Raw genomic sequence first — 26528 nt, forward strand, 5'->3', positions numbered from 1 at the left:
ATGGGTTTGCATGCTGTGTGAGCTTTCACTTTCTGTTTGCTTTCTTCTCATTACTTGTAAAACAAAACTTCCCCTCCGAGAGACAGATCCAAGAGACTCCAGTGTCCACAAGCAAGGCGGCAGGTGAGACATGTCTTAAATGTTTTCATGTCAGTTCCAAGAAAATACAAATATTTAAAGAAACTCACGTGTTTAAACATTTATTTTATTTACGGAATTTAAGAATAACGACCAAATTGTTGTTTATTGGCATATTTTGAGTTATGGTATTTGGGTGATTCTCATGAAATCTTGGTTTAAAAAATTTCAACCACAAAAATTTAAAAAATGCTTAAATTTACTTTTTTTCCCCATACATTAGCAACAAAGTGTGAAAACAATAGATTTTTTATGGTTTTAATTTTGTTAATTGATTTCTTTCATTAGCGCATTTAAAATTTTAAATCAACTTACTATCTTTCTATTAATTAAATTAACATCTAATCAACATCTGCTGCAACAATGATATACAGTGAAACCTCGGATTGCGAGTAGCACGGTCTGTGAGTGTTCTGCAAGACAAGCAAATATTTTTAATAAATTTTTATTTGGAAAACGAACAAGCCTTGGTTTACGAGTACCAAGTATCATGTATCACGTGATCACAACTGAGAGAGAAATGATTTTCTCTCTCACATTGCGAAATTGTGGGTAATCGTCTCCCCTGGTGGGTCTTTGTGTGCGTCTCTTAATGGTATGATCAACATCTCTGCATGTGTGTACTGTTTACTATAACACTGTGACCACGTGTGTGTAAAACATATTTTATTTTGTTTCTGTATGCGTGTGTGTACAGCAAAAGCAAGTTTCATTAGAGAGGATAAAGTTCTATTTACTCTGCTCAAGGCTCAGCCTGCTCTGTGTCTGTGTGCGCGCACATCATTGGACACCGTGCCACACACACACAGACTCCTCCTACTTTTGCCTTCGCAGACACAGACACACACACACTCTTTCTTTCTGCTCTACACAGAAACACTTCTCTGTCGAGATTCTTTTCAAAGGTAAAGGTACAGGTTAATTTGTTTTATTTTTACGTTACAGCAGTGATTCTGCTAGTATGTCGCTCAATCGAGTGTCATTGGAAAGATTTCTTGTTTATTTTTCCGATAATACAGTGTTTCCATTGTGTGTGGGAAAAGAGTGGAGGAAGGGTACGACATGTAAGACAAGAACGGGGAGAGGGGAGCTTACTTTAGATTCACACACACACACATACACAGCGCCTGCACGCACAAACTGAAACACTTATCTGTCGGGATTTTTTAAAGGTAAATTGCAGGTTAATTTGTTTCAATTTTAATTTATATCTTGTGTTAATTATTTTATGTATTTATTTTTTTGGCTGTGGAACGAATAATTTGTGTTTCCATTATTTCTTATATAAACTTCAACTTGGTTCACAAGTGTTTTGGAAGGTTTCGGTAATGAGGTTAATTATTTCGGTAATGATAGGAAGTACAGTTATACCTTGGATTGGAAACACTGGAAATTGGAAAATAATTTTCTGTCATCTAAAATAATCAAGTAAAACATACAATTTTTTTTTTCGGTTAATTAGTTTAAATTACACTATAACACACATTCAAACACTGCTGGATACATTGTGGTAATGAGAATTTTAGCAGGAAATGCAATACAATTAAAAAAGAATTAATACTCATGTTAAAATTACACATTGCGCAAGGTAGAAAACAATATTGTCTAATTCTGATGCTTTTTTGTATTACTGAATTACACATTTTAATGTGGTATGGTGCTGTGGTGTTTTGATGGTTTCATGAGAATCACCCATTTAATCCTGAAAATAAACATTCTTAGGACAGTTAAAGCGGTCCATGGCCTGGTTTCTTTCTTCTAAACTGCTGCTGCTGGCATGTTTTGTGGTTGTGGCAGCTTTACTGTTTCAGGTAGGCTAAAATTTTACTACTAATGTAATAATTCCCTTATTAAGTGTAAATGTACATATATAAGCATTTACAGTACACTTACACATTGCTAATGTGAATGTCTTTAACTGTGTGCTGATCGCAAATCACTATTTGTAGAGAACTGAATACAACATAAGTGAACGATCAGTGGAGGTATGTGCCCATACGTATATGCACCTATATGAAATAATTACGCTTCTATATTGCACCTAGGAGGTTATTAGGTCATTTATTTACATTGCATTGTTATATGTATTTATACCTATAATATAAAAATCACCCTAAATTTTCTCACAGATTTTCTCACAGATTTTTAAGCAACAGAGCAACGTTTTAAATGAACATGGTATGTACGGTATTTTGAGATTAGCAAAAATATTTTTAAAAATGCAACAACATGTAAAACATTTAATGTTCTATTAATAACAGAATTAGGTGGTGAGCTTCGAATCCAGCTAATCGGGAAGACGGGTGTAGGCAAGAGTGCAACAGGAAACACCATCCTTGGAAAAAAGGTTTTTGAATCTGAGATCGCCTCTTCCTCTGTTACTACAGAGTGTAAAAAAGCCAATGGAAGTGTACATGGCAGGAAAGTGCATGTTATTGACTCTCCAGGCCTGTTTGACACTCAGTTATCTGAAGATGAGGTGGTCGATCGCATTAAGCTGTGCATTCCACTTTCTGCTCCAGGACCTCATGTTTTCCTAGTTGTGATTCAAATAGGTAGATTTACAGAAGAAGAAGTACAAACAGTTAAGATATTTCAAACCATTTTCGGGGAAAAGTCTTCCAGTTACACTATGGCTCTTTTCACTCATGGAGATAAACTGGAGCAGAACAATATTCATCAATTTGTCCGCAATAACACAAAGCTTTTGAATTTCATCAGAAAATGCAGTGGTGGATACCATGTGTTCAATAATGAAGATCCGAATCCAAAACAAGTCATCCAGCTACTGGACCAGATTGATCAGGTGGTCACTTTAAATGGTGGAGATCATTACACTACAGAGATGCTTCAGGAAGCAGAGAGATTAGTAGAAGCAGAGAAACAGCGGATCCTGAAAGAGAATGAAGCAAAAAGACAAAAGGAGATAGAAGAACTAAGGACTAAGCTTGAAGGGGAAGCATTGGAAAAAGCAAGAAAGAAACTTCAAGGGGAACAAAGGAAGAAGTGGTGATGGTGGAGTCACAAATGATTTAATTTTAAATTAAGCTAAATGATTCTTCTACTTTAGTGTGATTACAAACGCACAATTAAATTAATTACCCAATTGTGGAAAAACGTTTATTGGCCTACAATTGTATTTGAGTGTGAAGTACAAAATACCCAGAAGGCCTCTGTTCAAGAGGCCTTGATCCGCTCGTTACAATAAAGAAGAAGGCGCCTGCAGGACAAATTGGGGAAGTGAGAAATATACAGGTAGAAGGAAAAGTATGCAAAGTGTGAACAAAGAACAACCCGTACACACAGAGTGCAAGAAATTGAGGAACTTTAATGAAGTGGAAAAATACAGAAAATTCAGGCAGAGATCCAAAAAAAATAAAATAAATATATATATATATATATATATATATATATATATATATATATATATATATATATATATATATATATATATCCACCTTCTGCCCATTGTTTGAAGGTTAGTTTTAAGCTGGTAAAGTCTCCAAGGATAATAAAAAGGGGAATCTGTATATTTTTGTTCCAGGCCAGATATTTGGTCTGCCTGATTATTCACTCACATTAGCCTGGGGTGGAATGCACATTAAACACTTGCCAGAATAAAGGACGAAAATTCTTGCAATGAATAAAAGGGTTACGGTTTATAAACAATGTTTTCAGTTTATGTAGAAACATTGATGAATAGCACTGATTAAGTATAATAATGTGTTTAAACTAAGGTATGCTTATTAAAAGATACATTTATTTTTGATGTCTATTAACTTTATCAGCAGGACAGAAATGTCATTACTGTAAGCTTTATGTGTAATAAATCTAATTATATACTTTTTTAACTTGTGTGTTCATGTTGAGTGGCATGTAAAATTAAACGTAAGTGAATCTTCTTTTCTTACTTTTATTCTATTATAATTCCGTACACTTGCTCAATATGACTGTGACCACTTTTACAGGTATATGTTATATAAAGATTGAAATGATCTTTCCAGCTAATGGTCGAAACATTATGAAAACGCTTTTGCAAAAAAAGCAGCTTCCAATTTGGCCTTACATGTTTGAAAAGCATTTTAAACAATATTTTGCCTGTATGTGGCTTAACTATTTATGATGTTTAACAATGCACAGTTAAAATTCTGGGATTAATAAATCAGTGCCCAACACATTCTTCACCATTAATATGTAATTTTTAGCTCTGGGTCAGACGTGTATCGAATCTTTAACAATTCAGGTTAATTTGATTAACTGAATAAAAATGTATAATGTACACTTTGTGTAAGGGTCCACCACCAGAGGTCACTGTTTTTTATTTGTAGTTTTTGTTGGCTGACTCTTTTGCCAAACCTTCTGTTCATTTCAGCCATGAGGGTGTCCACTAATTTGTTAACAGGTTCTAGACAGGATGGATTTTTCTGAAACCTGACAACAATCTTCTGAAGACCTTTTGTCATCAAAATTTCTCATTCTCTGTTCATGTCTCTCTCTCTCTCTCTATCTCTCTGTCTTCCCCACCTTTTGGACACTTCCTGTTTTAGACACAGCGGCTCCTGTCCCATCTGTTTCTGTGTGGCCTTGGGTCTGTCTGAAGCAACTGTGCTTCTGTGGAAGTATTTAACAATAGATTTCACCTTTTGCAGTACATTCTCGACCTCCTTCAGTGCAGCTTTGACAATGAGGTTTAACATATGAGCAAAGCATTGTATGTGGTCCCAGTGGAGGTGTTCTCTCAGAGCTGAAACAATATTGCTGGCACTGTCAGTTACACAAGCTACAATTTTGTTATCCACATCCCATTCATTAGTAACTCTGGACAGCTCTCTTGCCAGGTGAGAGGCAGTGTGTCTTTCTGTCAAAACAAAGCAGTCTAAAAGATAGGATGTCATCTGATGAATCCCCTATGAAATGACAAGTCAAGCCATATAACTTGTGGCATTCACAGACGTCCAGCAGTCTGTTGTCAGACATACAGCAGAGGCACTCTTGATTTTATCCATTATTTCTGCCCTTAGCTTGTCATACAACGTAGGCAGTATGGTTTTTGACAATGTTTTTCTACTTGGTAGAATGTATGATGGGTCCAGGAGTTTTGAAAATTCTTCCCTTGGAGATAGCTTTGAGTGACAGTTAAACTTACTGGATACACCCTGAACTTTGTTTGACCCCAACACTTTATATTAGTATTTAGGTGACATTTGTTTGACCCAATCATTTGTGATAGAAAAATAATTTCTGAGTACATTATATTTGTATAATATTTTTTAATAAATGCAAAAGTGTACATCATTAACATCATTGACAAGAGTTTACACTCGATACACTTATTGTAATTTTTTTTGCATGCTTTTTTATTAGATCACGATAAACAATAATATCAATATTCGGACAAAACCTGATTTGGAGTCACGTGACAAAAGAACGAACAGTTCGGATCGGAAGATATGAGAGGTGAGCTGCTTATTCTGTTTATCATATATCTTTAGCTGCATTAAAGAGTACATCAGATGCAATATTTGCTTTCAGGATGCTGGTGGAGAAGTACAGAGAAAGTAACTAAGAGTTGCATTGTGTCTTTGTAGATTTAGAGAAAGTGTATGACAGGGTGCCGAGAGAGAAGCTGTGGTGTTGTATGAGAAAGTCTGGAGTGACAGAGAAGTATGTTAGAGTGGTGCAGGACATGTATGAGAGCGCTAAGACAGTGGTAAAATGTGCTGTAGGTGTGACAGAAGACTTCAAGGTGGAGGTGGGTCTGCATCAAGGATCGGCTTTGAGCCCCTTTTTGTTTGCTCTGGTGATGGACAGGATGACAGATGAGGTAAGACAGGAGGCTCCATGGACTATGATGTTTGCAGATGATATTGTGCTTTGTAGCGAAAGCAGGGAACAGGTGGAGGAAAATTTAGAGAGGTGGAGGTATGCTCTGGAAAGCAGAGGAATAAATGTTAGCCGTAGCAGGACGGAATACATGTGTGTGAATGAGAGGGACTCAAGAGGAACGGTGAGCAGAGGTAAAGAAGGTGCAGGATTTTAAGTACTTAGGGTCAACGGTCCAGAGCAACGGAGAGTGTGGAAAGGAGGTGAAGAGGCGAGTACAGGCAGGTTGGAATGGTTGAAGAAAAGTTTCAGGTGTGTTGTGCGATAAAAGAGTGTCAGCGAGAATGAAAGGAAAGGTGTACAGGACAGTGGTGAGACAGCGAGGCACTGAAGAAAAGACAGGAAGCAGAGTTGGAGGTAGCAGAGTTGATGATGTTGAGGTTCTCCTTGGGAGTGACAAGGATGGATAGGATTAAGAATGAGTTCATCAGAGGGACAACCCATGTTAGATGTTTTGGAGATAAAGTCAGAGAGGCCAGATTGAGGTGGTTTGGACATGTTCAGAGGAGAGATGGTGAATATATCAGTAGAAGGATGCTGAGGTTGGAACTGCCAGGCAGGAGATCTAGAAAAAGACCGAAGGAGATTTATGGATGCAGTGAGAGAGGACATGAAGTTAGTTGGTGTGAGAGAAGAGGATGCAGAGGATAGGGTTAGATGGAGGCAGATGATTCGCTGTGGCGACCCCTGAAAGGGAAAAGCCGAAAGACAAAGAAGACGAATATGATTTTGGCTGCATTGTAATATTTTAATTACTGAGACTATAGCCAAATTGTGTGTATGCAGTCGTGTTCGGGGTCTGAAAATTTAACACTGTATATATATTTTTTCTGATCAAAAGAACGAAATGAACTAAATGACTCAAAAAAAGATTCGTTCATTTTGAACCGAGTCACTAAAATGATTCGAACTTCCCATCACTAAAAAGTGATCTTAATTGACCTTGTGAATGCCCGTGCACGGACAGCCCGCGCAATACGAATTAGCCAATCACAGAGCGCTCTGTGCGCCAAAACCTATAAATAGGAGTCACACCGCATCACGTGCGTCAGATGTTTATACTTGCGTCTTAACGGTTCCGATGTAACGGCTGAAGAAGTGGTTAGCCTGCTGCTGTGTGTGCGTTTAAGGTCGGTGAGTTTTACAACACACACAGTCTTACTAAACCTTAACCGGAATAAACTTCAGGTAACATTTAATGAATTATTATTTTGTTAAATTAATTGTGTCCTTAACAAGCTTGCTAGCATAGATTGTCACAATATAAGCAGATAAGGATCTCTTTAAATGTTCAAAATCCATCGACACCAGCGCCAATGGAAGACATGTCAACTGTCATAAAAAAAAGTTTTAAAAAATCACTTAGTTTACCAATTTTATTTCGCTAATAAAATTTTCCCGAGTTTTAAAACCGAGTGATGATTATTGAATTTAGGTGTTTCAATCAGCCCCCTTATCTCCAGGAAAGGTATTTGTATACAATGCCATTGCAAGTTTGAACAAATACTTTTAGTATACCATTTTCAGTATCTGAACTATAACTCTGCTTTTATTTTTTTCTTTACAAGGTCCACCACTCCTAGAAGTAGCACATTATATTTCCCGTAATGGAAAAAAACAGAAACAAGAAACCCATCAAGGCTGCTTCCTCTAAAAAGCCAAGAAGTGTTCCACATTTGAAGCCCCTAACCATATATGGCTACAGAGTCTTTAATAAAGACTTCAATTTAAGTTGTCCTAGTCCATCTTGGAGTCCTGACTGTCCCTCCTGGAACTTGGACGTTGAATTAAACAACATCAGGACGTCTGTTGGACAAAAGAGGCGATTGAATGTTTTGTGCCTTGATGAGAAGAATGATATGCCGCCGAAAAAACCCTGCCGAGTTTCCTCTGATTCAGGATGTGTTTTAGATTCTTTTATACAAAGTGAAGACAGTGCAAATGGTTTTGTGTTAGATTACAATGTGGAAAAGATCATGTGTCTGAGTCCAATTGACCGTGCTGATATTGGCATTGGTGGTGTGGAGGATTTCAGTCCATGTGCTGATACTTATTACGAGGATTTAGAGGACCACAGCTCTAGGTATAACTCCGGACAAAAACAAGAGAAGGTTTTTTGTAACATTGAGGGTTATGTTACAAATTCATATCGCATAGCCAACCCAGGGGGGTCAAAGCCCATGACGGAAAGCAGGGTCACAAAAAGTGGTGAGGTGCATTTTAATGAACCATATAAAGTTACTGTCCCAAAGTTGTCATGTGACAAAACGCGACCCGTGTCCACACCAATCATGTCCACCCCTTTAAACAAATCTAAGGACCTTGTTAAGCGACTATATCACAGACTAGACTTGGACAAAGAGAACTGGTCCTCACCTTCAGAAATCAGGGTGAAGGAGGATGAGGCAGCATCTGGGAGCCAGAGAAATGTCTTCATAGATGTCCCAAGGTACTTTAAGCTCTGTAAATTCATTTATTTTAAATATGTATGGAGTAATTCTGTATGACAAAAACAGACATGTTTAACTCTTCAAAAACTTTTTTATACGGTTTTCTAAACCGGTTTAGGGTTAAATTTGCAAGTAAGTTCAGTATTGTGTACTAAATACCTGGAAATCAGAAGTTTCTTTTTTTAACCAGTAGGGGGAGTGCTGATGCTATTTGTAATAATTTCCTCCCCAGCAGTTCTAAGCTTTTCTTCAATGGATTATTGGCTCTGACTTGAAATGGTGTTTTAAAGTTTTCTGCCATCGTTAGCCTTTCCTGTTAGCGTACCAGTTCAAAGACTTTAATTATTTTGCATTAAGTGTAGTGTGTACTAGACCTGGGCCATTCGACATGATATTGGTCTTGTGCTGAGGATGATTTATTATTTTTTTATTTTTTTGAGCACAACTCTAAAACGAAACTAATAATTGATTGGTTTCTATTTAAATGATAATATTCAGATAAGATATAATATAATATACCGACAAGTTTTTGATCCCCGGATATTACACCTATTTGAACCCTGACCCTAGCCCTACTCAATACCTTTGGGATAAATTGGAATGCCATTTGTGCTCCTGATAAGTGGACGATTATTATAAGATGAAAGAGGTACTGAAGAATTGAGTGTAAGTGAGTTGCTGTCCACAAACTTTTGGCTATATAGTGTACTTTTGACGCATCGAGTTTGAATGTTTTTTAACCTGAATGCAAGTTTAGTAGGATTATCGGGTTGCTTTTTCTGTCCTTTTAACAACATCTCAATATATTTTTTCCCCTCTTTTTTAGGATTTTTGCATCAACCATTGCAGAAGATTGTTGACTACAGTGTTGCACAACCAATAATTTATAGTTTAATAACTCTAACAAATTGCATATAAAAACATATAAAATCATAATGTAACTAGGTCATAAGCCACTGAGTTTTGTTTTGATTAGTCTTTTTGGATGCCCACCATGTTTAACCTTTTTATGAATTAACTTATCCATTTTGTGTGGCTTGCAGACCTGTGCTGTTGTACAGAGAGGAAGACTGGGAGAAAGAGAAGAATGTCTATGTGGAGTCTGTGAAGAGACACATGACAGATAACATGCAAAACGGTAAGATTTCGATTGTTGTTTTTACTGCCATAACATAGAAACATCACCACTAGGCTTATTGTTGTAACTTCAGAGATTAACAGCATTTGTAGTCATATAATGTTTTATTAGTGATTTTATTAGTGATTTCTTCTGTAGATAAGCCCATGCTGACGTGTTTTTTCTTCTTGTTTCCTGACAGGGGTAATGTCTGAGCTGTTGCACCTCATGGACACCGTAGCCAATCGGGAAAGAGGAATTGATGGGAGAAAGTGGCAGCACCCTTCTGACCTCACCAGAAGGTATGCTGGCACTGTAAGAGGCAAAGGTTAGATTGACTGGTATGTAGGTGATGAAACATTAAAAAAAAAAAAAAAAAAAAAACACTATGGGGTGCAGAACTTTATTATATAAGTATGTCTATAAAATATGAATTGCATAAATATGGTCACAAATAAAATCCTATGTTTAAAGTAGGACAATTTAACGATCCACTGAGCCTATTTAATAGGCAAGTTTGTGAATTATTTATTTATTTATTTATTGACATTTTATATTGTATGTTATACAGTGATATATATAACGTCTTTTATTCCTACAGAAATTACCGGTCACGTACCCATGGTCGTTTTTTTTCACTGGGTGAGTGGAAGAATTTGAATTGCCCTAACTATCGTCGCTTCAATAAACTGCCACAGATATTCACGCAAAGCTTTGTGGATTAATACTCTGCAGCAAAGCAAACATCAGGAGAGGTTAGAAGGGAGCTGCCCTCCCCAAAATCTCTCCCCAAATGTTTTTCTTCCGATACCGTGTTGTTTTTCAATTCAGTGTCTCTTGCACTTATCTTTGACACTTTGTGTGTTTAGAAAGTAAATTGTTGTGGATTATTTTTGTTTTTTTCTTTTCTTTGTGTGTTTGTTTATGATGCTTATTCTTTGTGCTACTAATAAAAGAAAAATATTTAGGCTAGCAAAACCAATCTTGTTTTTTTCTTACTTCTCATCATTAGTATTGTTTGTAATAGAGGTCTGCATCTGGACCTCAGCAGGCAGGTGGAAATGAAGCTTGTAGTACAAAGAGGTCATGGTCTTTAGCCTGATAATGTATTAGAGTGCTGGAGTCTCAGCAAATGTTTTATCCTTATAGAGCCAACTATTTAAGCAAGCGTTATAAAAAAAAAAAAAAAACGTTAACTATCAGGATTGTAAAATTATCATGGTTGGTTTTTTAATTTCTTTTGAATTAAATAACTGATTCAAACCATGATTTAGTGACATGAAGGCCTAGAAGGATGTCACCAGAATCAAAGTTAAAATAATTTGCTGAATTTGCACTCTTTTTGCTAACTTGAATTATTTTTACCTAATAATTCACTTGTAAGTGAAATGGATATTTCAGGTTTGGTTATGTTTCGCACACACATTTAGCAAACGATGTATTATGTTAAAGAATGAGAACTTTAGAACTGCCAGCTGAAGTTTGTTCACATAAGTGTCCTTTATTTACAAATTGCTTTGTTGCATATTTCTTGAATTACAACCTATAATCTGTGCCCACATCGAAAATAACAGGCTTTAGCCCTGGTGTCAGACAAGACTCGGACAATGCCCAGGTGTCGAAGTGCCAGCTCCAAGGTCATTTGCCAAGGTTGGGGTGGAAGAGGTTGAGTAGCCATGTAGCATATCAGAAAGAATCAGTGCATGTAAAGTATTTAAAAACAAAGTGCTTTAAATAATCATAACCATTTACAATGCACAAAAAAACGAATGTCTTTTTAAAGCTTGCATCATTAAAAAAAGTTTTTTTTTTTTTTTAATGTGAATGTACATGTAATTGTGAATCCTTGTACATTCAAGAACTTCATTGGTCATTAAAAATGAAAAATGGCATTTTTCTCAATAATGTGTGTCTTCAAAATTCTTTACTGACTGATGACCTGAAAAAAAAAATACAAAAATATAAATTTAAAAAATGTGATTTTCCAGCAAAGCCAATTCCATGTAGTCCAGGAATGTTTAGTATATTGGATGTTGAATTTTACTGTAGTAACCCAGTTTACGATACATTGGATAAAAAGCATCGATATTTTAAACCTAAGTAATTTAAAAAAGGTCTCAACATAGAATATTATCTCTTCTGTTTTCCCTAAAATGACGTTCATTTTCTGCTTCAACTCTCTCGCTCTCTGGCATTTCACTCTGACCCAAATTAAGCCTTAGGCTTTTGCTACAGTACGAGTTAAATAAAGTCATCCACTGATCATTTTAATCAAGTGGCTCAAAACTTTGTGGCTGTGCTGGGGTCTGTCGATGAGCTTGGTGCTTCTTTTTTAAGGACGCTGATTGTTTCATACACGGGTAAAGGGAATTCTCCCGTGTGAGGAGGCAGGTTTGCTTTACATAGTGGAAATCCAGTAACATCTGGTGGGCAACAGGAGACTTTCAGGCAGGAGGGGGACAAACACGGGGTGCTGCAGTGGCTCTTCTCCAGGCTTCCGTCTCCGAATTCCAGCTGAACGGTCACGCTGTGGATGCCGGCGTCGTGGAGGACGTTCCTGATCTGCTTATGGAGCGTTTTGATCCCACTGAGAGAACTGTGGAGCTCGGTGGAGACTCGCACGTGCAGCGAGGACACGTATCGACCCTTTGTCAGCTCCCACAGGTGGGCGTCGTGGATACTCAGGACCCCGGGAAGACTGCACACTTCTTGCACTATGGAAAGTATGCAAAAAGAACCTCATTAAGATGTTTTTAAAAAATGCACAAGAGCAAGAACAAAGACTGTCTATGTATCTGTAGATAAAAATCTGTTGCTAAATGCTTAGAAATTCCTTGTTAAGTTGGCTGAGGTTATCAGGATTATAAAAGACATAGAGTAGACTCAAATTTTTTCTTGAAATTAAACCTGAGCCTGGTGTGTAACACAGATTTAAAAAAGATTCTTGTTTTGCATAGATTTGACCATGTCCATGCAAAACACTCTAAAGAAAAAAAGATCACCATTTCAGAAGGGTCAAAAAACTCACCAGCATCAAGTACCAAACAATTATGGAGATTAAAAGTTATTAGAGTTGGGTTGAGAACTGTCCAGCCAATTATTAAAACCTTTAAAGACTGTGCTGAACTGTCAACTTTGTGGAAGAAATACAGTCAGAAAAAAATCCCGAACTAAGATAACTTAAATGATTAGTAAAAAAAAAACTGACAGTAGTAATCAAAGCCATGTTTAATAGTGGAAGGAAGAGCATTTACAAAATGCACAATGTGACAAGAACTAAACAGCTGTGTATTCAAAAGAAAACCACATGTTAGTGAAACTAATTAGACATTAAACATTGGATTTTGGAGCAATGGGAAAAGGTCACGTGATTTAATGACTTTAGATTGATCCTATTCCAGAGCGATGGGTGTGTCAGGGTTAAAAAGGGAAACACACCCATCATACATAGTGTCCAATGTACAAGCCTCTGGAGGCCGTGTTGTCATCTGGGGTTGCTTCAGTTGCTCGGGTCTAGGCTTAGCTGATGACCTGAATGTACTAAATGATCAGTATTTGCGATGACTGCACACACAGTAACCCTCATACAATCCCATCACTGTCCTGTCATCTGGAAAAAAGCTACTAAAGCGTTTGGGCGCTCAGAGTGAGACCATTCATTCTCCTTGTAATTTTTGCATGTCTTTCAACTGCTGCTAAAACCCCTCAAGCAAAATACTGTATGGACCACTCATGGACTAGTCATTGTACAGTCTTGCACTGTCTGCAGTTGGTTTAGTCATCATTAATATCATCATAGCAGTTGTGATGATGGTTGAAGTGACAATAAAACCCACTTGACTTTATATTGTGGAGGTACAGAACAAAACTGCTCTGATTTGTCAAGGCATGACTCCACAAGATCCTGAATGTGCTGTGCAATCTGGCACCAAGACGTTCTCAGCAGATTCCTTATACTTTTTGTGCTTTCAGATAACTGGGAAATTCGGAGGCCAAATCACCACTTTGAAATCCAAATGTTTTTTTTTGCAGTTTGGCAGGGAAAATGATCCTGTTGAAGGAGGCTACTGCCATTAGAGCATACCAGTTCCATGGAGGGGTGCACTTAATCTGTCACAATGTGTAGGAAGTGTAAGTGGTGCATGTCAAAGTAACATCCACATGAATTCCATTGCCAAAGGTTTCAAAACATGGCCCATAGCATTACACTGTATCCTGATAATGCATCCTGTTCTCCAGGGACACGCATTCGGCCATCCATATAATCCACATAATGTAAAAGAAAGTGTGACTCATCAGACCAGGCCGCCTTTTTTCATTGCTCCATAATAATATTCAGATGCTCATGTACCCCTTGTAGGTTTTTTGGTGGTGGCCAGGGGTCAGCATGTGGAGTCAGTAGCTTTTCTGTGTGAATGAACCAGACAGGCTTCAGTCCCCACATGAATTGATAAGCCTCAGGCTGTTGAATGCTCACCAGTTGTCCTTCCGTGGACTACTTTTGCTAGATACTAACCACGGTATACGATGCAGACCCCACAGTCCCTGCTGCTGTAGAGATGATTTGCCCCATCTAGTCATCACAATTTGGCCAGAGTTAATCAGATCCTTATGCTTGTCTGGGTATTCACTTTCTGCCTAATATATCTCACCCCTTGAAAGATACCAATGTGATAATCAATATTGTTCTGTTTTTATGTTATTGCTGTGTAAAATATAAATTGTTTTGAATTTAATAGCAATGATGAACATCAGCAAAAAATGTTTTATTTCTGCATGCATTTAGTTGTTTCATGTTTGAACCGTTGATTGCTTAGCACATGACTGCTCTATATTTAATCCTTTTAGAGAACGATCACATGACTTTGCGTGTCAGTAATGCCTTCAGATTAATGTAATGTACAGTAGATGTGCTGTTGCTAAAAAAAGGCATTGTTGTCTTTTTCACTGTTTAGATTGACTGCATTTGTAAAAGCCAGTCGGAAAGTCTATTTAATGATTTTAATTCAGTTCCATAAACCTGCAGCCACACCTTTGTTAACCAAACCTAAAAAAAATATGCCATTAGATAGGACAAACAAAAATATATGTGCTGAATTAAATTTGTTTTTCCTGAAGGCACTTTACAGAACTTTTTTTTTCCTGGTCAACAATTCCTATTTATTAAGCATGGTTATCTATCATGGTATTTTCTTTGTAATTTTTGTTACAGTACTTACAGATTCTGTTGAAGGGCATGTTGCGAGGGAGGATCTGCAGTAGGATGGTTGCTGTTTCTCGAGCCAGGGGAATGGCAGAGGGCATGATGATGACCACCATGAGCAGAGTCAGACTTGGATCTACATAGCATTGCCAGTTACAGGGAGCATCCTTGTCTTTTGGCCAAACATAGAATAGAGCTGCGGTCACGACTACCACTACCGATCCCAGGGCATCGTTTAGCATGTGGAGTAGCACTCCTAGAAAGGCAGAAGAAGAAAAACATGTCTTTAATATGGCTTTTTGGAGAAGAAAATTTACAAAACAGTAACACATAGTAAAATCAGTAAAAAGGAGAAATCTTTAAGAAACCATAATCATATGTGCCATGGACCCTGTTGTTGTTTATGGACAGACATACCTCTAATGTTAAGGTGGTGTCCTTCATCCTCAAATTCATCCACTTCTTCTGACGTTCTCTGTTCTAAGCCTGTGAACAGAGCACATTAACTTCACACATTAGTCTAATCACCTTTTACGGCATATTAATCAGTTACACTTTGTTCACCAGTAGTACTGTAAGCACAGGTCTTAACATTCAGCCTAGTGTTAATGGTCTTCTACAAAAGACAAAAGCCTATCTGTCATTTCTGTAACAATGAAATCTGGTTAAGATTGTGTGCCTAGGAAGTGACCTCTAATCGCTGAGGTGAACTGATCAGTTCCTTGTTTTTAAAAAGGGTTTAAACGAGTCAAAAGAACAGGAGAAATGAAAAATGTGAATATTTAGCATTAAATTACTTAAAATTAGTATTTAAGCCTGGTTATATAATGCTACTTACTGGTTCTTTGTCCAGTTCCATGGATTACTTTATTGTATAGAATTATTTAAAACATTAATATTGTTTGTTTGTCTGTCTCTGGCCTATATATATATATATATATATATATATATATATATATATATATAGGCTACTATCTCCAAGCAACCAGAATCATTAAAAAATAATGTATACTGAGGTAAAGTAATTGTTTTATACGAGTTCACAGTATTTTTTATAAACAAAGTAAGATTAAAGCACAAGTAATATTTTTGCCAGTGAATGCAAAATACACAATGCGTTCATGCGTTTAAATGTTTAGATGCGTTATTTTAATTAATTATTATTATTATTATTATTATTATTTTGCTGGTTATTGATACAGTTTATCACAACCCGATTATATACAAAATTCTGTTTGCATGATTCACTTAATGTGGTACTGTTTTCGGTGGTTACTGTTCTACGTAATGTGTGTAAACCTCTTTTTTTTTTTCCCCAAGTGAAATAGATTTGAACTGCATTCAAGCATAAATCTTAAACTGCGCACATTCAAAGAATGCGCAGAGGATGACCGCCCTTTAGTATTATTTATGAAAATGATTTCTTTTACAAACGCTGTAGTCAGATGTAACCATGTAAAGCATCACAGCTCGTGCTGTCTCCACCTGCTTCTGTGTCCGTGTCGCTCTTGCGCGCGCTGTCGCGGTGCGATGTGAGCGCTGCTTTCTTGCGCAGACACCTCCAGTCCTGAAAGACAAGCAGTCCTATCACGTTGATGCAGAGTCCGATGCTGCCGACGATGAGCACGACGTTGGGTTTGTCGATGCCCTCAGGTTCTGCGAGCCGCTCGAGCGCTTGGGCCGACACGGAGAAGCGCACTGCGGCCAGGAACACGGCGTTCGCGAGCGCGCCCAGAACCTCGACGCGCACGAGCCCGTACGTGCAGCGCGGAGAGGAGGCGCGGCGGCGAACGCGCGCCGCCACGAGACCGACCGAGAGCGAGATGATGTCCGACAGCATGTTGAACGCGTCCGACACCAGCGCGATAGAGTTCCCGACATAACCGGTCACGATCTCGGCCAGGAAAAACAGACTGGTCAGGGACAGCATGAAAATCAGGCGACAACTTTTACCACTATAGCGACCCATTTGTCTTTGGGGACAGTGTGTCCTTCACTCTCAGCTGATGATTAGAAAGACAGCAGATTATTCAGGGCAAAAATAAACACCAGTAATTGTTTCGACTCGAGATCCCTCTTGACTGAAACCACTCAGTGACTCTAATGAACCCTGGACTGCTTCGAGCGGGATGATGTCTCTTGACTAATAAATCAGGCAACACACACACTTACTGTATTGTATGTTATAAGAACGATAACGATAGTGATAACATTGAACTTTGAGACGCGTTCGTGGTCTTTGAAACCTTTATATGAAAACATACACACCTTATAGACACACACACACAACGTTACATAACAGGATTCAAGTAATTAACACGACCATGGATATGTCTGTTGTCTTTTTTACCCATTTAAGGAAGACTAAGAGATGAGTAATACATTTGGTATTATTATTATTATTATTATTATTATTGTAGTTGTTGTTCGATAAAGACATACAGGTGAAATTATTAGTTCAGGATTGATGGCTGTAGTGGCACCACTCCACAATTTACCTCTAAATAATAAACATCTGATTGAATTTAGTCTAATAAGGCATTTTTATGACTAATACAAAAACATAGGTTACAAATAGACCACTTTCTTGATTCTCTTGTATCACTAATTCCATACTTCCATCAATTATGGCAAGTAGTCCAGGTCCTGAGGCTGCAAAGTAGCCCCAGACCATCACACTGCCACCACTATATTTGACTTTTGGTATGATGTTCTTTTTATGAAATGCTGTGTTAGTTTAATGCTAGATGTAACAAAACACATCTTCCAAAAACTTTTCTTTCATCAGTTTTGCCCAAAATTCTTGGCATAATCAAGATATTTTTTTGACAAATGTGAGATGAGCCTTTCTGGTCAGAGTTTGTCTTGGAACTCTCCTATGGATGCCATTTTTGCCCAGTCTCTTTCTTATTGTTGAATCAAAAACACTGAGGAATAAGAGGGCTGCAGTTCTTTAGATGTGAACCATAACATAATACAATAAACATAACGTCGATTAGCAACAATAATGCGGTGTGATTATTGCAGAATGACTAAAAAAGCAAATGACGAAGACATGCTTAGGCTGACTGGCATTCCCAAATTGCCCTTGTGTGTAAATAGGCATGTGAGTGTGTGTGCCCTGCGATAGATTGGCCCCCTGTCCAGGGTGTACCCCGCATCGTGCCCCAAGGCCCTGTTTACAGGATAAAGTAGTTTAGAGGATGAGTAGGAGTGAGTGAGTTGCTATTACCGATTTTGACTTTGAACAGCAGCTATAATCCTGCTTGACCATGCATTTGAGTCCACATTGAGTTCAACCAAGGAGGTAAATTTATGTTTATCTCACCAAATTATCTGTGCCCCATATGTTTTTTTTAGACTGATTATTAAAAATGTTTCATTAGGTCAGATTGCTAAAATTGACTAATATTAGCAAAAAAAAAAAAAAAGAAAAGTTAGCTAGCAAAGAGCTTGCTTAACCTGTTAAAGAGCAACATTGAAGAGTTTTTCACCTTCGTAAAATTTATTTAAGGTCATCTTATTGTTTTTACTTATTTACCTTTATTTAAAACCTTTTTACAGGTATAAGCTGGACTATTAACAGCACACCAGTTATCCAGCTTATTTTTTAAATGCGCAGTTTTTGAAATAAGGTATGTGCCAATTATAGTGTATACAGTAAATTTGCTTGTACAACCACAATCAAGAAGGAATGGAACAAAAAAAGAAACCTCAGGAATTGCCAAAGTGTCTAATTCACTTTTAATTCACACTGTGTACGGTGTATTCCATTTGAGTAATGTTTATCTTTCTTATTTAGTTACTTTGGAATGGATGGTGGGAAAAAAGTGCTAATCAGTTTTTCATTACTGTTGGTGCTGTTTTTATTCAGCATCTGAGGTGATGTTCATGAGTTCAGTAAAGCCTTTCATTAATGATATTATGGGAGAAAGTTTAAATAATGGTAATAATGAAAATATGGTAATGCAGTACTTATCAATCATGTAATACAAATGTTCAAAAGGATTATTTGTCCTACAAAGTCAGCAGAAGAATGCATTGAGGAATGCATCAATATTTTATGGAAAGCAAACCGTCTTGTTCATTTCATGTTTTTATTTTATTTTATTATTATATATTTTTTCCATTTGTCGTATTCTGCAAAACAATATCTGGTAAATAAATTATAGTAGATATACTTTGAGACAGCAGTAAAATACTGACGTCGTAGTTTATTGTTATTTTACAGTGAGTGTTATGGCATGAACTCTATGACAATGGAACTGGGTCACTGATCGTTTTTTGTTTTGCTGATAGAAGCAGCAGGGTGAGTTCTTAAACGTATAAAAAGTTGTATTTTCCGTTCAAAATCAGATTTAGTCAAATGCTGCAAAACGGATAGTATAGCGCTTCACAGTACAGATCTATAATGGCACAAAACATACACAGTTCCATGAAAGCAACCGACAGCAAAATTCCCAGTGTTGAATTAGTCCCAGTCTCAGAGAGTTAAATTAACACCATACCATGTTTATATTCGTCTAGTTGGACTCTAAATTAACTCTGTAACATGAAAGTGTTCTATCAAAACCAGAGATTTTACTGTGCAAGAGATTTTTTAAAGCAAAGAAATAGAATGTTCTTAAAAAGCAGGGGTAGTCACCTGACCTTAACCCAGTTGAACTTTTTTTCAGTTATGAAAGACAAAACTGAGGGCAACTGCAGTGACGGTCTGACAAAGCAGCTCAAGCAAGAAACTCAGACGTCCATGGGTTCAGATTTTTATCACTGACTGCAAAAGTTGCATCCAAGTACTATAAATCCTCCTAATACAGTATTTAGTATTGTGTTAGTTTGTTAAAACATAAAGTTTCAACTTGACTCACATCTTAAGTGCTTCATTTCAAATTATTTCAAATTATTTCGTCCTTGTCTAAATTATTATGAACTTGACTGCATATGCTATGAAGACTGAATGCAAATATAATGGATTATATGATCTCTTACAGCCACTTATTTTTTCATACGGTTTGTGCTGTACATGGTCATGGGAGGTCTGGAGCCTATGGCAGTGGACTTGAGGCATTAGGCAGGGCCCCCCCTGAATAGTCTATCGCAGGACACGCACACACACACATATTCACACTAGGTGCAAATTGGAAATGCCAGGTAGTCTAATCTGCATGTCTTTGGACTGTGGAAGGAAACCAAAGCACACAGACCTGAAGCAGGAATCGAACCCTCAACCCTGGAGGTTCAAAGCCACCATGCTAACCTCTACACCCAAAAATGCTACACTGTAATTTCCCAGCCCTTATTTACAGTGGATCTGTTTCTTGTTTTACACCTCAGCATAATTTTTATTAGTTTGTTCTTTAAAAAAATGTGTAATAATAGCATTTAATTTTTAAAATATTTTTTTATAACAAAAAAATATTTTTGAGTGCATCAGGTTTGTTTTTTATTCTGCTACAATAAATACCATCAACTACTTCACCTTTTTATGTGTGGTTAATAATTGACAGTTACAGTATCTGTACTGTAAATTATACTGTATCTGTTGTTATCTTTACAGTTGATAAGCAGAGCTTTGTGACACAACTTAGCTCGAAAAACCTACGCTACTGTATGTAACAGACAGAAAATTTACCTATAGTTCCTGGTTAAAGACAAATTCTTTCCGGGAAAAAAACAAAAACTTGTTTTACAACAGTTTTGTTTTTTTCTTAATTTTATTTACAGCTTTATTTCCTGTTAAGTTATTTTAGATGTATTGTTTTATTTATTTATTTTATGTATCAATTTAAATAAATTTATTTAAAAAGCATGTTTTTTTAAGTTTTCTTTTTTTAATAGTAATGTTTACATTTACCTTCTTTTACATATTGATGTCTCTTTCTGCCTCTGTACTTAGTGGATTATAATAATGGGTATAATGTCCTTTATTGAAATAAAAAAATATATATTTTTTCATTGTTATTTTATAGTTTTATTTTATTGTAATTAGCGCCGTGTAATTGTGGTTCTGTGAACTGGTTACTTTAGTAGCCATGTGTACAGCCCAGACTTCCATCAAAGTCATCAAATAATGTGTGACATACATAGATTTTATATATACAGTATATATATATATATATATATATATATATATATATATATATATATATATATATATATATATATATGACTGAGAAATGAAGTAAAACAGTCTTGCAGCCATTTTCCACGGTACCCCTGGTATTGGTTAATGATTATGTACACATGTATCTAATGTTCTATTGCACCCCTTCTAACTATAATAAGCCATAAGAAACCAACACACCTTAGGACTGACTAGAATGACATTTAAAGATGACCTCCACATTTATAGCACTGCTATGTAACCTTGTAAACCCTGGAAAAAGAGTATAGTGATGCCGAAGGTTTAGCACTACAGATCTTTATCTCTGGGGGCAATACTGATGACATCGAACTACAGTGTAATGGTCCTCAGGGAACAGTGCAGTGCAAGCAATCAAGCAACGCATCAGAACCAGTTGTGTGACGCACACAATGATCCCATGGACTTGAAGGTGTTCATCGGCTGCTGGATCTGAGCCTTGAATCATGAACACAGCAGATCTGCTTATGGAGCAGTTCAGACCTCTAGGGAAAAAAGCCTTTTTAAACCATTTCTTTAATACGCTTTATTTTGTCCCCTTTAAGAGAATGTTTTTTTTTTTTTTTTTAAATATTAATTGTTTTTTCTTGTATAAGTAATGAATGATGGAATCTTGTACAGTAATATTTTCACCAAAACTGCATTAGTTTTTGTTTAACTAACACTTGTTTTTTGGTATGGACCCTCTTTTGTCTGTGCACAAACATACCTTTAATATTAGTCTGGTTTACTTTATCCTCCAATGTTTTCACATGTAGTTCTAGCTGTTGGAAGCCTGTGAACAGAGAGCATAAGAGGTTAAGACAATGTTTTTTACAGCATATTAATTATAACTGCAGTTTGTCCACTAATGTGAGTAACATTAACAATGAGCAGGTTGTCTAAAAGGCGGATGTTAAGCCATTTTCATGATAATGCACTTGGGGGAGAATCTAAGATGTGTGCCTGGCAAACTCAGATGTGTAAATCAACCCAAAGGAGATTTACTAGAATGAATATTTAATTTTTCATGCCGACTCAGGACAAAAGAAAAAGAGAGAGTGCCAACCCAATGCATTTAGGTACATAAAAATTGCATTGAAAATGTTAGCACAATATTTATGTATACTTGTCACAAATTATTACTTAGAGATGCTGCTTTCATGCCATGTCTACAAAATATTATTTGCTGTTATTTATTGTGTGGCACTTTACAAAATATATTTAAAGAAATTAGTTGACAAAATTAGTATCAATAAATACAAGGTTACATTATACACATTATACTAACTAATTATACAGGGTGGACTCATGGGCATTTTGTCTATAGGAATCGGCCCAGAGTATCTTAAGCTTCTTGTATATTCAAATATATATGGTTCTGTATATGCCAAAAAATATTGTAATGCAAAGCGTTGGCTCATTGTGAACTCGGTATTGTCTAAAGCATCACAGCTCGTGCTGTCTCCACCTGCTTCTGTGTCCGTGTCGCTCCTGCGCGCGCTGTCGTGGTGCGGTGTGAGCGCTGCTTTCTTGCGCAGACACCTCCAGTCCTGAAAGACAAGCAGTCCTATCACGTTGATGCAGAGTCCGATGCTGCCGACGATGAGCACGATGTCGGGTTTGTCGATGCCCTCGGGCTCTGCGAGCCGCTCGAGCGCTTGGGCCGACACGGAGAAGCGCACTGCGGCCAGGAACACGGCGTTCGCGAGCGCGCCCAGAACCTCGACGCGCACGAGCCCGTACGTGCAGCGCGGAGAGGAGGCGCGGCGGCGAACGCGCGCCGCCACGAGACCGACCGAGAGCGAGATGATGTCCGACAGCATGTTGAACGCGTCCGACACCAGCGCGATAGAGTTCCCGACATAACCGGTCACGATCTCGGCCAGGAAAAACACGCATGTCATGGCCAGCATGAAAATCAGGCGACAACTTTTACCACTATAGCGACCCATTTGTCTTTGGGGACAGTGTGTCCTTCACTCTCAGCTGATGATTAGAAAGACAGCAGATGACTGAATCTCAGCAGATTTCTTTATGTTAACAATAAGGAGGGCGATAACGATGACCTTTGACTCAGTCGCGTGGTGCGCATCGTGACGCGTGGGGTTTCAGACTTCTGTAAATACAAACCAAACTAAAGACTCCAGTGCATCTTTTTCTTCTCTTAGAAATGAGAAGCCTGGAGAAGCCTCTTTTTTTTTTTGCATTTTTTTCCTGCTCCCCAAACCCCAGGTTTAAATAAGTGTGTGTGTCAGGGTGTGTCAGGGAAAAGAACAAAAGGTGAAGGATACTGATTATTCCATCATTGTGTGATTTCAGGTAATGTGGGACATTTTTTGGCAGATGCTCCATGGGACTGCCAAAACTCTGTTTATTTAACCCAGATTTTGTATTTATTTTATTTACTTTTAAAGCTGTATTTTTTAATAAGTTTTAAATTATTATTATTTTTTAAATAATTTATATAATTTATATACATTTTATCTATGTAACTTGCTAATCACATTTTTTCATAAGCTACACACATTCAGACAGAACATGATATCCTCTTGCACTTTTATCATTTTTTCAGGTAATTTGCAGACATAATTTGTTTCACACAGTTTGTTTGGTAATGTGGGACATTTAAAACAGGCTACTTTACAACTTTGAAGTGATTTCACAACCTTTAATTTAACAAGAAACAAACAATATTATTCAGTGACACAAAATGTGTTTGTTTGCAGGAAGAATTTCTAATCATGTTATTTAAATCTCATCAAGTCTATTTAAAATGTTCAACATTTACATTTATTTAGTTGCAAATGTCAAATTTTAAAAGTAAAAAATATATTAATATATTATATTCTGGGTATACAGTTTCATTTGTATTTATGAATACTAATCATGGTGATATTTAGACTTTAACATCCGTTTGAAGAAAATTGTAAATGTTCGATATTTTTTCTTTAAGTGGATGTAATATTTAAAAGTAGAATGTGAACTAAGTTGTACAGTATATTATCAATCAATATATAGGCAATATGTAATTTCATTCATATTTATAACCTATGAATTATGTGATCAAAATCATTTGAAGTTTATTAAATAATGAGCTGCAGTGAAATAGTCTGATATACTGCGGTGTAATACTATTCGCACTGACTGTATGTTAATCAATGAGTTTTCAAGCCTGTAGTTACATTTGGAATATTGTTGAAAAGTTGTACTGTAAATAAATATCAAAAATGCAACATAAATCAACATCCGATATAACCTAATTCAGGTACAGTGTTTAAAAAAAGTGCTGTTTTATTTCCTCCAAATAATGCTTCGATCCACGGATAAAATACTTTAGAAATATTTATTCTACATCCAGAAAGACCTTATCATTGAAAAGCAATTTGCCACATGTCACTGAACTTAGGCATGCTTTAACGATAGATCCTTACTACTCTGGTTATCACAGACCAATTAAAACTATTGTTTCATGACAAGCGGTGTGTAGCAACAGTCCAAGATATTTTGCACTGATTGTCTGCTGATTTTCACAGTGCAAATGCTTTGAAAGCTTAAAAGTCCCAGTTTACGCGATATGACACTTGAACTCATTAATTACTACATTAATCCTTAGGGGTTTTGGGGGAAGTTCAGCAATTTCAAATTATTTTCTATTTAGTGTCATTCCACTCAAACAATCATTTCTGGATCTACGGGGGCACAAAGTTCAATTTTATTTGTATAGTACTTTTAACAATGGTCATTGTCGCAAAGCAGCTTTTTCAGAATCAAAAGATTGATAACAGATAGCAGAGATTGTTTTGTAGTCAAAAATACTGTCAATAATTCATACTGTGTGTTAGGCAGCCGGAAGTTCGATATAACAGGAGATGGGTTTAACTTAAAAAGTCCAGTTTCTTTATTTGAGACTCAGGTAGAAAAAGGGTAGGAAATTCCATTCGTGAGTGACTGCAGTTCTCAGTCTGCATCAGCCGAGGCCAGAACCGTCTTCTTGGGAAAATACCATCCCCAGTCACCACATGCATCCCAAGCAGACCAATCTGGGCCTCCATGAGGCGAGATCTCCAACTAAAAGTGGGGCACCAGGACGAGTCGAACAGGTCCAGAGGACAAAGGGGGTCTGTATCACTGGCAGCTCGGGAGCTGAACGCATACTCTACAACTGAAAATATACCAAGGATGGAGTGTTTCTGCACTACCACTTGCCTCCTTAAAATGCCATTTGCCCAGTCAAGTACTCACATTCCTGACTATACTGTGGGGGGACTTGGGTGACGATGCATTAACGGAATATTGGAAGTGTGTTTGGTTTTCTAGCGGAGTTCCTGGACATCTCTGTGGAAGCACAAGTTTTTTTCTTTAATATGTGGTAAATAATTAACATTTACAGTATCTACTGTACATTAGACAGTATCTTTAAGTTATATTGTGTCTATTATGTTGAGAGCTGTTAAGTCAGTTTTAGATACTGTAACTATATGGGTATAGTTTTTTAGGTAACTATAAACACATATGATACAATATTTAATATTTAAAACTGGCCCAATATTATGTGTTTAAAAAAAAATCTATTAACTCTTAAGGGTTGTGAAAATTAACTAGATTATGTATAAAAACAATGTCATAAGGAATTATGATGTGAAACATTAGGGCTAACTGGAAAGTTGTTGGGAAATGACCACACACACTACTGGTAAGGTGATGGTTTTCATGTTGGGTCTGGGGAACGGACATAGTGGCACCCATCAAGCAGAAGCGCAGAATTCTAAAAGCACTGTAAAACACTGTAAAAAAAAAAAAGTGAAAAGAAAGTGTCTAATCTGTTATGATGATGATGATGATGATGAAGATGATGATGTCCATCACCCAGTGCGCCAGCACCTACTTAAACACGGAGGCTACTGTGTCTTTTCCTCATGACAGATAAACAGTTGGGCTGACGGTTGGAAGCTACCCAGGTGCATTCGTTTCTTCCTGGAATGCTGCAAGGTCGGTCAACCACCTGATCTGCAAACCGGGTGATAAAACTTAAGGCACAACATTTGGGTTTAACCACAATGTCATGGATGTCATCTGGCTGCCTGAATGCAAGGAAAACTTGCTATGGCACATGGATGGCAACTATTGCAGTCCTGTTGCACTTATAGGCTTTAAGTACTAGTGGACTAGGGGGACTTTTTTTTCAGGGGATGTTTTTGTAATCCTGAATTGCAATCCTGAGTTGGTAAATCATGGTGAGGCTTCCAAACCCAGGTTGCTTAGTTCTGTGCAGTGTGGGAAGAATCAGCTATAGTAGATGGGGTTGAGGGGGCACTTGTGGTCCAGTGTATCCTAGTTTTTTAAAAAACACCTGACACTCTAGAAATTGACTGAGGGTTCGGACAAGGCAAATGGGAAAATAAACATTGTGCAGATATGTAGACATGGGACATAAAGCATGAACTTTATCATACATAAAGATTCCAGAAAATCTAATTCCTCTAATAAGTTGCTACATAAGCAGTCTGCTTAGCAACTCTTGGTGAATTTTCAGTTACATCATATGAAGCTATAAAAGACCTTGGTGTGATTATTGACTCCAGACTCTTGTTTGAAGTGCATGTAGATAATATT

The 26528-nt window shown here is 37.1% G+C and overlaps 2 protein-coding genes and 1 pseudogene across 8 annotated transcripts; 2 read left to right on the plus strand and 1 right to left on the minus strand.

The window, feature by feature from the left end:
• On the plus strand, window positions 1-3491 carry LOC128529407 (GTPase IMAP family member 9-like). The gene is made up of 5 exons (XM_053502888.1): window positions 1-17; window positions 808-1043; window positions 1861-1949; window positions 2280-2314; window positions 2392-3491. The coding sequence occupies exons 1-5, from the start codon at window positions 1-3 to the stop codon at window positions 3149-3151; spliced, it is 1137 nt and encodes a 378-aa protein (XP_053358863.1). The 3' UTR covers window positions 3152-3491.
• Window positions 3492-3598: 107 nt separating this feature from the next.
• LOC128528899 (S100P-binding protein-like) lies at window positions 3599-10560 on the plus strand. Of its 7 annotated transcripts, none has more exons than XM_053502083.1 (6): window positions 3599-4976; window positions 5503-5595; window positions 7590-8470; window positions 9515-9609; window positions 9791-9916; window positions 10190-10560. In XM_053502083.1, the coding sequence occupies exons 3-6, from the start codon at window positions 7629-7631 to the stop codon at window positions 10246-10248; spliced, it is 1122 nt and encodes a 373-aa protein (XP_053358058.1). In that variant the 5' UTR covers window positions 3599-4976; window positions 5503-5595; window positions 7590-7628; the 3' UTR covers window positions 10249-10560. The 7 variants fall into 7 exon arrangements, with proteins under 7 accessions (XP_053358058.1, XP_053358051.1, XP_053358054.1 ...); XM_053502076.1 differs by having other exon boundaries at window positions 4472-4976; window positions 9791-9890; window positions 10190-10555; XM_053502079.1 differs by having other exon boundaries at window positions 4472-4849; window positions 9791-9890; window positions 10190-10555.
• An 840-nt stretch (window positions 10561-11400) lies between these two features.
• Window positions 11401-22908, minus strand: LOC128528903 (zinc transporter 10-like; annotated as a pseudogene).
• Window positions 22909-26528: the final 3620 nt, after the last annotated feature.

Source organism: Clarias gariepinus, chromosome 8 (genome assembly GCF_024256425.1).
Source record: "Clarias gariepinus isolate MV-2021 ecotype Netherlands chromosome 8, CGAR_prim_01v2, whole genome shotgun sequence".
NCBI lineage: Eukaryota > Metazoa > Chordata > Actinopteri > Siluriformes > Clariidae > Clarias > Clarias gariepinus.

Bases quoted from the DNA above. Each gene is read 5' to 3' on its own strand.
- LOC128529407 (XM_053502888.1), top strand. The intron at 1,950-2,279 runs GTAGGCTAAAAT...ATTTTCTCACAG, and splicing joins TGGCAGCTTTACTGTTTCAG to ATTTTTAAGCAACAGAGCAA. The intron at 2,315-2,391 runs TGGTATGTACGG...TAATGTTCTATT, and splicing joins AGCAACGTTTTAAATGAACA to AATAACAGAATTAGGTGGTG.
- LOC128528899 (XM_053502076.1), top strand. From the start codon at position 7,629: ATGGAAAAAAACAGAAACAAGAAACCCATCAAGGCTGCTTCCTCTAAA. The intron at 8,471-9,514 runs GTACTTTAAGCT...TGTGGCTTGCAG, and splicing joins GTCTTCATAGATGTCCCAAG to ACCTGTGCTGTTGTACAGAG. The intron at 9,610-9,790 runs GTAAGATTTCGA...GTTTCCTGACAG, and splicing joins GACAGATAACATGCAAAACG to GGGTAATGTCTGAGCTGTTG.